Source organism: Poecilia mexicana, unplaced genomic scaffold (assembly GCF_051168715.1).
Source record: "Poecilia mexicana isolate PSO_F unplaced genomic scaffold, ASM5116871v1 scaffold_21, whole genome shotgun sequence".
NCBI lineage: Eukaryota > Metazoa > Chordata > Actinopteri > Cyprinodontiformes > Poeciliidae > Poecilia > Poecilia mexicana.
The window spans coordinates 18,150,033-18,161,884 of record NW_028263390.1 but is presented as its reverse complement, the minus strand read 5'-3'; the positions used below and the strand labels follow the sequence as shown (position 1 = coordinate 18,161,884).

Sequence of the window (11,852 nt, the reverse complement as noted above, 5' to 3'; positions counted from 1 at the left end):
TAAACTGCAAACCCTTAACAGAAACACTTTAAGGTATATTACTGTTTAATAAGAGAAAAACAGTCTAACTGGAGTCCATACTTTAATTACAGCTGCAGAAAATTAACATTTACTGTATATATAACTTGGCATAATCAACCTTACAGTCTGACAGACAATTATGTCCTAATTCTTATGCATGTTTGAGTGGGCTGCACCTGCAGAGCGGTGAGGTTGGCTTTGTTTTGCTCCGCCAGCGAGCCAGCCTGCCTCGCTTTTCCCTTGGCAGAGTTCAGTAAATCTTGAGCCTCCTGGAGCTTCCCCTCATGATCAGACAGCTTCTCTTTTATCTTTGAAACACACGAGGAGGTACTGAGGTAATCAAAGTCATTTAATGCATTTGAAAACAAGATTTGTAACCAGAGATCATGATTACCTCTGCTTTCAAGTCTTCAGTGGCCTGATGAGGGTCACCAAACAGCCTTTTGACTTTCTGATACAGCTCTTCTGCTAGACTGCAGAGGGGGAAGAGAGTTCATTTACATTCATATCTTGGATATGGATATTATGATTCATTAAACAGGAGGAGAACTTATTTATATGTTTTGTTTTTTTATCTTTTACAAATGCATAAACAACTAAAAAACACCACAAAATTAATGGCATCTTCTACTTATTTCTGAGCCAGTTTTCAAACCTATAAGAGCACATACAGTTAGTCACAGCAAGAGCTAAGCCACGTCTTGGCGAGAGACGAGGTTCAGTGTATCAACAATAGAAAGAGAAAGTTTTCCTTGAATTGATGGAAGAGAGAAAAGAAGCAGATGTTGTGTGAAAGCTTCAGCTTCATAAAGCCAGAGCTGTTGTTTCCAAAAGAGACACAATGTAGGAAAATTCAGTTGTACTTGTATTGTATTTTGTTGAACACCCTGTTTTCCTTTTTAATATAAGCCTGTTTGTCTCTATATCTGTAGTTAGTTCAGAAATATACTCTTAACAGATTGACTTACATATATTAGTATAAGGCTGAGTTATAATAGAGTAGTAAAATTAGACATAGAAGTAATTTCTACAGCATAAATATGATTTGGTGATGATATTTCTGTATTTTGTTTGGTAACCAAGCATCTGAAAGTTGCTTTATCAGTGACATTAAAATGCAAATTTTAATCATCTACAGACTGAGTTTGATCATTTCTGTGAAATACAACTGCTTTTGATTAGCAAATGTTACCAGAGGTGAGTCACAGGGTGATGGTACCACTGATGGTACTTGGTATTAAATTGACCAAGAACAACAGTAACTCACACCAGAATATAAAACGCTAACTGGAGTTTGGCAAGGTGACTTTGACGGCATCTTACTGTAGCTTTTCTGTGTGGTTAACAAACCTTAGAAAGTATGCAAAATGACTGCAAGCAACATGCTTTGTTTTATACAACCAGTAACTATTGGTTCACAATATTGTGATGTGTTGCGGTTGCATGCACTTTTAGTGTGCGTTCTCTCTTTGGAAGCATTTAAAGTACTTTCGTAGCTTCATGTTTACAATCGCACCCTTTAATTAGTCTTATTTTTCTTCTCTTACATCAATAATTACCACAAGAAGGATCTCATGTCCTCCAGACAATATCACTCAAAGGAAAATTTCAGTGTTTGAGGATATGGGGAATGCAATGATTGGGTATGATCAAACTTTAATGAACCCTGTAGGGAATACCACGAGAAAAATATAAACAACTGAGGATTGTCCAGTCATTCAGCATCTATTCGTCTAGTTTACTGGTGTTCTAAATTGAGTGTATGAATTAAATAAAATGTAATTTGCAGCATGTGAACAAATTTGCTTGACAGTCCAACAATACGTCCAATGTAAAAAATATACAAAAACTACTGCATAGCTGAAAGTTCTGCATATTTCATAGAGCCATAAATTTGTTTTTCTTGTTTTGTTGTTTTTATCTGGTGCTCTGGATGAAATCTCCCCTTAGGCGTCAGTCAAATAATGAAGTGCAGACCAACTCATTTAGTGACTGAAGCGATTTCTCTTTGTCTCTCCATCACTTATTCTCTCTATCCATCCGTCAGCTGTTCCCCTCTCCTGTGTTTTTTCTGTCTCATTACATGTTCTTTGTGTCTTTATGACTGTCTCTGTTTGTGCCCCTACGGTGATATTTTTAATTAACTCATCGACCTTTACTGCTGAGAGAGACAAAAGGGGAAAGAGGTATGAAGAGACAGATTGCTAATTCCACCAAATGCCTTGAGAGAGAACGTTAACGAGTGATAGTGAAAAACCTCTTTGCTACAACAAACAGAAAGATGTGCAGCTATCAAATACCTGCTCACCTTTTTAGCTCTCCAGTGTCAAAAAAAGAAGCAAAGCAAGAAAAAACATCAATAGATTTTTGTTTGAGATTTAGGATTATTTATCCTGGTTTCTTCTATGTACTAGAAAAACTAAACAGCCAATTCTAAGTAACGTAATTAAAATAACTATTAACTGTAGAGCATCAAGTTATTATGATGCAACAACTCAAACTTAGACAAAACCAATCCAATTTTGAAAAGCAAACACCTTCATTTTCATGCGTAAAATGCTGACTGTTTTGCAAAAAATATTTTTAAATTGATTTCTAACTTTTAAAGAGAAACATACTTGAGGTAGAAGGTAAAACAGAAAAGTCAAATAAAAGTAAAAGTTGAAAAGTGAAGTTTTTTAAAAATCAATTGCTGCCTTATTTTGAGGAAAGACTAAACATAAAACATTCAGTATTAGAAATAGTTGGAAAAACCAACTTTCAATATGCTTTTAATTTTCACATCTGTTCCTCATTCTCTTTTGCTGGTTGAAATTAAACAGATTATGAAAAAATAAGTGGTGAGGAGTCCCAGCAGCAAGCAAGATATGCAAGACAGACAATGAAGTTATTAAATAATGCAAAAATCACAGGAGGCACTATGCAAACAGATACATTAAGCATTATGTGGAGCTGCAGATGATAAAATATTTCATCTGCAGCATCATTTCAACGAAGATATTTTGAACAAAAAATAAACCATGCAAAAAAATATGACTATAATTAAAATATTTGTTTTCTCAATGCTTTGAAAACAACTTTTCACTTTATATATCAAAAAAGAGAGTCTGTGCATCCACTTTTCATGTATGAAAGAATAAAATAGATGACTGAAAAAAAATCTCTGTGTGGGAGAGAGGTAAAACACCTGAGCCATGGGTGTGTGTGTGTGTGTGTGTGTGTGTTCTCGTACTCATTCTCTTCCTCTGCAATGCTTTTCATCCCTCCCAGCTGCCGTTTTCTCATCTCGGCTAGCATTGCCTGGATCTCCTCCTTCATCTCGCTAAGGCTTTTGTCTGGAGCTCCATCTTTCCGTGAGAGGGTCTTGTTCAACTCAGCTGCCTTGGATTGGAGGTCTGGACGTAAAGAGACACGCAGAGGCACTGCTGTGAGGACGCTTCCTACGGACAGACTGAGTTCATACAGCTGCAGTTGTGAAAACGATAAGGAAAACACTATTGCAGCTTGTCTTGTGTTTCAACTGTAAGAAATTGAGAAAACAAAGCTGGGAGTTGAAACTGTGTTGGTGCAAATGCCAGCAGATCTTTATTTCAAATATAATTTTGCATTTTAGACATTAATTTTAAGCCTGGTTTTCATTTGCAACAGAAACTGTGGAATAAGTGCATATTTTTTTGTTGATGTATGTAAAAGACTTCAGCAACTTGGATCAAAGTATTAAAGGGTCGATGGGCATAATTTAATGACGTGTGGTTATATTTCTCATTTCAATCTTCAAAATCATTGCTATGACTTCTTTAAACTACACTTTTTAGAGCTGTAATGAACTCTACTGGAACCCTGACGGTGTGCTGATTTATCCGACAGCTAAATATCAGCTGCAGATCATTTAGGTGAAGCCTCCATGGACTGGACTGTTTGTCCAGCAAACCCCACAGATCGTTAACTGAATACTTTGGTAATTTGGACTCAAAGTCAACACTCGAAAATCATCTTGCTCCTCCTGAAACAGTTTTCACATTGTGTTATTGCGTAGCATCTTGTTGAAAGAATGAATCTAATTCAAGAAAACCTATTTCTCTGAAATGGGTTGTATGATGTTGTACGCTTCAAAGTAATATCCACACTGTGGCACAATAAGGTTTCCCAGCTCAACATTGCAAGAACATTCTGCCTCCGTCAGCTTATTTTCTTTCCAAAGTGCATCCTAAGATTTTGAGACAAGGACACCTTGTTCCATTGCTTTGTTTTCATACTTACATGTCCAATGTTAGTTTGTTCAGACAGGCATCAGCCGGGCCAAAATAACTGGTCATACACAATAAAGTGTTGTGTAAATGCAGTGGCACTTTGGTTCAGTTCTTAAATTGTCTCACCACCAGTTCACCTTTCAAAATACTAGTATAAGTAAATAAAAAAAAGACAGTACTAATCACTTCACCTGTCAATGTTTATAACAACACAGACTATCTTAATAAATTATTAGAACTTAATACACTAAAAACTCCTAACCTAAAGTGAAATAAACTCCAAAATCTCAAAACTAGAAATGGAAAGGATGAGAAAAATCCAGAATCATTGTGTAAAATAAGATTCAATCTCAATTCAAACAAACACACAGTACAGTATGTTAATTTTTCTCTGCATCCAGTAAGCACACTAGTTCATTTTAATAGCTAATGACTGAAAATTTTCACCCTTTGATCTTTACTCCTTTAATCACAGTTGAAGTCAAACTCAATCTAAAGCAATCCATCATTTAAAGACAGTTTTGTTTTTGTTAGAAACCATGTATCTATTTTATCATATTAGAGCCAGTAAAATCTCAAAAACATCAGTGGTGAAACATACCAAGGCTCACTTGAGTGAAGCTCAACCTGCCTGACATTAATGAGAATTTTGTGCATCAGTGCAGAAGCAAAAAAAAAAAAAACATAACCATCCATTAGTATTTTTCCTTAATTGTGTGTGTGCTTGTGTATGTGTTACTTTATCTAAACTTTATTTGACTGAAATAAGTTGAAATATTTTATGGTTATGCATGTGTGTGTGTGTGTTGTGGCAGTGTTGCATTTCACTCATTTGAAGTGTAAACATGAAGTGATTAGAGCCAAGACAGGAGTTAAGCCATCATGCTAATGAACAGCTGTACTGCGTGTGTGTGTATGCGTGTGCATGGCTCCTCTACCGGTGTGTGCACAGAGGAAACAAAAGTGTGTGCCACAGCCGTATAATTACATAGTAAGATTTAAGAACCAATTAAACACTTAAAACGTGGACGGAATCATATTAAGGTATCTGGCAAACATGTGTGAGGAAATTGTGTACAGTATTTTCTTGCCTCAGTGTGTGTCTGTGTGTGCAGAGTGGTACAAATGTGCAGAATCTGGCAAAGGCATTTGTGTATCTGGTGTGTATTTGTGTGTTTGTGACGGCCACTAATTAAGTCTCTAATTGCGACTCTCAATCATTCAGTGAGCCAGGACACAGTCTCTCTTTTACTCTCCTAGAGACACACATACAAGCACACACTATAATCACACTGTGATTAGGCAGCGGGCCAGAGAGCTGGGAGCAACAACAAAGAGAGGACCACTGCAAGTCAGAATGAGTTGATCTGGCAACTTTTCCCCCCAAAGACCAGAAGTATTTCATAATGGTAAAATAATAATAATAATAATAATAATAATAATAATAATAATAAACCTCGGTACTGCAATCTTTTATAAGTTGGACTACAATCATCCCTACCATGCATTACTACAAACGTGTTTCTGCTTAGAATACAATTCCAGTGAGTTTGAATTGTGAAAGGTTCAGTTACTTAAAGTGCAAAATTTTTATAGCTTTATTTCGCCAAAGGTGGATCGTATTTCACCACTTGTATGTTATAATCTGTGTAAACTTTGACTGTAAGAAATAGTCCTCTATGAAATAAATTACATTAATTGATTTTTATCAAGAACTATGTTTTTTAAGTTCATTGCCAGAGGTTGTGGTAACTGTGTTTTCTGAGATGTAAAGAAGTATGGCTCTCTTGAATCGTGCTGGTAGAGAAATAATCTATTCTCGTACAGTCCAAGGCTTTTCATTTGTTTGTCACAGATTGTTTTATTTTAAGGAATCTGATGTGTCAAGCTTTTTCTCTATTGGTTGGAAGAACTTTTTCATTTTGTAATGGAATATGTTAATCATTTCCCCCATAAAAAACTTAAATCTAAGCTTTAACATTGTGACAAAGCAGGAGATTAAAACTTAAAAAATTAACTCTAATGCTGCTGAGAATAACAGCATAGATATTGCTTTGGACAATTCACATCAAATATGCGTTTGTTTCTTCAGTCAAAACAGGAAAGATTTTTTTTAATTCAACAAGAGATAAAACTTAATTTATTAACAGGAATTGAAGTGTCAGTTTATGTCTTTATGACACTTTTCTCAATTTGAGGTCAGGTTTAGAAGAGATGATGTGGGAAAACATCAGCATGGGTAGATGAAACAAAGCTGATTATTTACATTTAAAACACGATTAGAGTAACATTTTATTTATTCATCCATCAAAATTGATAGACAGCAACTTAACCTTTCTCAATAGGAAAAGATAACTACTGCCAAATGATTTTATATTGTAGTTTTTTTTATTTCATAATTTTATCAACCTTCTCAGAGTTTAGCTGGAGAGGATGAACTTAAAACATTCACATCTTGTCAGTGATAGAGAAAAGATACATAGAGAGGAAAGTAAATTCTAAAAGTGAGCAAAAACATGTATGTTATCAACAAAAACAGATTACAAGTATTTTGTTCTAACTTGTATATTAGCTTGCCAATTACCAGCGAAAATTAGATGAGTAATTTCCCATCTAAAAATGCTGTGTTATGGACGGAGAGGCCTGATGGATTAGTTTCCTTCAACATTTGCTCTTTATCCAGCTTGTTATTGTGATGCTGCAGCTTGAGGAATCTGTTGAACGCTGCAGCATCACTTTGCACCAGCAGCCTATATAGAGTACCATCAATTTACCCATCAGTAACAATTTTTAGGTGCTTTCCTCCATTAGCTGGTTTCCTTCAAAGCCCTCTTTGGAAGATGGAAAACTGTATTTTAAGGACCATTACGTCTTGAGATGTTTGGGAAACTAGATGTTTCTTTCAACCCTCCTTATTTTCCTGCATATATTCTGTAAAGTGATACATCTATCCTCACAATAAAATGTTAAATTAATTGTAGTAACAAAATGTAGTAAAACAATACAGCAGATTCAAGAAAACATCGACAGGATTTGTAAGGAGCTAATAAAGGAGAGGCAGAGTTTTTTGGTTTGTTTTACCTTTCGCTCCCAGCAGCGTGTCTCTGATGAACTGCTCCAGGTCCTCAGCTCGTTTATGAATCCTGTCCGCATCGTCCTCCACCTGCTCTCCATCAGCAGACACCTTAGTTGCCTGTAACACAAACGCATGCAGCTACATCATAAAATAATAAACAGGCATTACATAGGTGAATACGTTGTAGTGGGGTGAAAATACAAACACAACCCAAATCAATACTGCGTGCAGAAAGGTGGAAAACTCACCGACAAAAAGAGAAAACAGAACCTCACACATTCAAAGATCAAGACAAGACCAAGAACACAAGAGGAGTTTTGACAGGCATGAAAATCACACCAATACACTCAATTTAACACACGCACGCACACACAGTTGAAGAGTGAGGATAATTATATGTTCTGCTGAGATTTGACGAGACCATGTTATGTAATTTTAGCCAGGGTGTTTTTGTGAGTAAGCACGTAGGGGATGGGATGTGGGGGACAGTACTGTTGTCAACAAATGTCAGACATTCGGTCTCTAAAAGGGTACAGCTCGACAGCGTGAATGTGAATGTTCTTTTTCTCCATTTGATAGGTACAGACCCCTACACTCAAAAGGTGATTTTTCTATTTTGGTTAACTTCCCCTCACAGTCAGCCACGACAGCACATATATTCAGAGAGTGAGAGAGAAGGAAAAACATGAAACTGCTCTTTCACGCAATCTCCACCTTAATAAGGTGGAAGGGTTATAGTTTGGTGCGCTCTGTTGACTGGAGTTGAGGCCCTTTGTAGGGCCTCCCATCAAAATGTGGCATTCGGGAAGAGGTCAGACTGCATGTGATTTAAGATATTTAATGGCAGAGAAAAACACTAAAAGTCAAAACTCAACCAGATTAGTGGAAACCCAGATTGCGGTCTTTTCTGGAACTTTGGTGGGGGCTTCTTACTTGCTGAAACTCCTGGAGCTCGGCTCATCCCATCCCTTCACCTCTTTGCGGCTTCAATGTCATTTCAAGGTACTTCAAGAAATACTTTGAACTAGGATCAAATTAGGATGAATACAAAGACTGTTTATACTATTGGCTTGAGTTGACAGATTTGGAGTCAACTTGGGTTCATTATGCCAATTCATAAAATGTCTTCTGAGGAAGCTTTACTGACTGAATTGAGTCACAGTTGCAGGCTGGAAACCTGTGAGAGTTGTCTGTGCTTTTGCACCTAAACACAGCACAGTAACTCAGATCAACTGGGCTTTGGGAAGTCTCTAGAGTTTGTCCTAAAAAGCTGTCCTCCTGGGTGACATCAGTGCTTATGTAGGGTAGGCAATGTTGGCGTCACTTAGACAAATGTGATTTGGAGGAACGGCCAACTGGATATGAACCAGGGTGTTTTATTGATGGATTTTTGTGCTTGACATGGGATATTTGTTAAAAAACTTTAGCCCAACTCTATATAAATCCAGTGTATTTATCTTTTACACCATATGGTTGTCTACATTTGGAACATCCTCAAGACTCAAATATGGGAAAAGTGCAATTTTCAGCTCTTGCTTTGTGAAAAGACAGTCACAATATCAGAGCTCAAATTTCCACAATTCCTTTGGCTACACAGAGAGAAATTGAGATGAAAAGGAAAGAAAGCAGACACAGGTTAATGTAAAGTTGAAAGAAAAACCAAAGGATTTGCACCCTGCTATGCAGCTGGTCCATCTCAACGACCAGTGATCCCAGGTTGGAGTCGGCCAGTTGCAGTAATCTCTCCGGAGCTTTGTGAGGCGATAACATGTGCTTCAGAGGGAAACAGAAAGATGAAAGTATTAGACAGAAATGTCTGACACAATGTGGCCTTGAGCGATGTTTTTGCAACCACCCAGACCTCTGCTGCAGGGCTGAGAAACACAGGAACCAGAAAAATAATTTGCACTAAGAAATTTCCCATAAATAACACTTTCAAAACTAACAAAATGCAAACAGTCAGACGAAAGGAAATTATTTTTCCTTTGAACATATGCTTCAATCTTGAGAAGCTGGAAAATAATTGGTGTAAAGTGGTGGTTGGAAATTTGAGAATAGGACCTAAAACTAGAGTGTTTACTTTTGTCATTCAGGATAATTATGAGTTCCTGTATGACCTTATTATCTACTGAACAATTTTTTCTGTTGCAAAAGTTTTACTTCTTACATGATCTTTTGATTTGTTTAGACTAAAAGATTTGACAGAGGCAACACAGCATTTTGTGGAAAATTCTTACGTACGAGAATGTATTTATGTTTTTTATTATTAAAACCAGCTGACTCATTGTGCCAATACCTCAGAGAAGGGGAGAAATTCATAGTAAATTAACAATTCGTAATAACCCAACTACAAAGGGATGTGGTTGAGTGGTGTTTACCAGAGTAAATTTGACCCATTTTCAAGCAGCAAAATATATGAACATTTTTCACTTTGACTTGTGTGGGAAACAAGACATGCTAAAATATGTCAAAGTTCAAAGCAATGCAACATTTAAGTTTACTTTTAGATATATTTATAAATAGTAAGTTTCACTCAGCAAGCTTGTTCTATTGAACAATATTACCCAGAACCAATATACATAGAAACAAATAAAGTTAACATTTATATTAATTTTACCTTGAGCTCCTCTGTCATGTTTTCAAAGCGGTACAAAGCTTTATAAGGTGGTGGGAGGGGTGTGGTCAGTGTGACATCAGTGATGATGCGATAGAGACGGTCCATGTCGCTTATCAGCAAACCTGAGCACTCATCATCACAGGCTGGAGAAAAGTAAAGAAACACGGTTCTGAATCAGTTCATGTGCAACGAGCCCCACTAAATTCATCTGAAATATTTACTATCTGCACTGTGAGGCTCTTGTTTGCCAGGTTTCTGTGCAAGATCTTTTTGTAACTGTATGTTTTATATATGTGAACTTAGAAATATATCAATATGTGATGACACTTTTGTTGTTCTACCCTTAGAAAGACAAGGCTGCTGATGCATGCAATCAGCCTAGAGAGTAGAGAGCACCTATTATGAGCACACACTGTGGGCAAAAGAAAACAAAAACACACACACTCCAATGCACACGAATTGACTTGGACACACAATTACTTTTTAGTAAAGTGCTAGGAAAACATAGTTTTCTTTTGTGACCTGAGGCCGATTTATTACAGAAATTAAAACTCCTGACATGGGAAATCAACAATAAATTAAATAATATACAAACTGTTTCTAGTCTGTCAATCTCTGACAAAACTAAAACACACAAATTAATCACTGCTTTTAAGTAGTTTCATGCAAAATGTACACACAAAAACACCACACACACAAATCTGCACTGGATATGACACGGTGTCAAGACCTGCTTGTCTCTGCTGTGCAGAAATCTAACTGGTGTAGAAGTTTAATCTACAACCTTCTACAAGGGAAAGCAGCTTGTCCTACAGGATTAGCCTTTTATGAATGCCTGTCTGTGAAACAACGCATGGAAACATGTCTCAGTCCTTCAGTGAACAAGAACATCTTGAAAAAAAAACGTGCAAAAAGACATACTTGAAATGACATTTACTGTACATGTAAACCTCATTAAACCTGAATAATTTGTGATTTTGAGGTGGAGCTGAAACATAATTACATTCAACCTTCACTTGCAAACTTTAAGATTATTTTTAACTGCAAATATCATTTAAATTAGTCTATTTCACAAAAGGTTTTGACTGCTACTGCACCCTAAATCCACGATGAACACATTGCCATGAGTTTTCAGTCAAAACGGGACACAGGTGCATACTTTTATTTTCCATAAGATACATTATTGTAGACGTGTGTTTACTAGTTTATTAGACCCCCCTTTATATCCGTCTATAAAGCACTTTGAATTATCTTGTTTGTGAATGCTGCAATACAAATAAGCATTCAAGTGATTGCACTTTTATTTATAGATTTACATTTGTAATGTGATTTATGTTCTTCAGTTAGCATTTGTCTTTTGCTCTCATTGTAAATATACAACTCTTTGTAAATTTAAAATTAAAGCAAATACAGAAGCAGGGGAAAACTAAAACAAATTAAAACCAATATAATTTGATCAATTTTAAGCTGATGTATTAAGCAATAAACTGAGCATGTGATACGTCCTTTATTTTTCCCACTGAAGATAATCTATTAAGGCCTAAATCCCCTTCCAGACATGGGCTTGGGGATACTCATATGTTACACCTGCATCTAATGGATTAATAATTACATTCTGAGCATCTTTTTGTAGGTCGATGGAGGGAAGTTTAATAACGCTGCAAACTGCATGACATGACTTGTTAAATTTAAGCTGGATTTCTGCACTTGCTTAGATGTTTACGTTTCTCCCGTTCAGGACAAGTGCTTTGCTGTGCCAGGCAGAATGCAAGAAAAGCCAGAGCAGGGGAAAACACAGAGTGGCATCACTTTTCAAGGAAGCATCAGTTTGACTATCCCCCCATCGTCAGAACCAGGACCTACGATTATGGTTTGGACACAAAGGCGA

General features: G+C 36.5%; 1 protein-coding gene across 8 annotated transcripts in view; it reads right to left on the bottom strand.

Moving 5' to 3' along the window:
* Window positions 1-11,852, bottom strand: part of lama2 (laminin, alpha 2) — a 157,220-nt gene that overhangs the window by 31,480 nt on the left and 113,888 nt on the right. For all 8 annotated transcript variants that reach the window (XM_088002062.1, XM_088002064.1, XM_088002063.1 and 5 more), the window contains 6 exons: window positions 9,965-10,107; window positions 9,022-9,120; window positions 7,353-7,464; window positions 3,254-3,416; window positions 416-494; window positions 198-329 (listed from right to left, as the gene is read on the bottom strand). In XM_088002062.1, coding sequence (XP_087858188.1) covers window positions 198-329; window positions 416-494; window positions 3,254-3,416; window positions 7,353-7,464; window positions 9,022-9,120; window positions 9,965-10,107 — 728 coding nt within the window. The remainder of the gene's footprint in view (window positions 1-197; window positions 330-415; window positions 495-3,253; window positions 3,417-7,352; window positions 7,465-9,021; window positions 9,121-9,964; window positions 10,108-11,852) is intronic.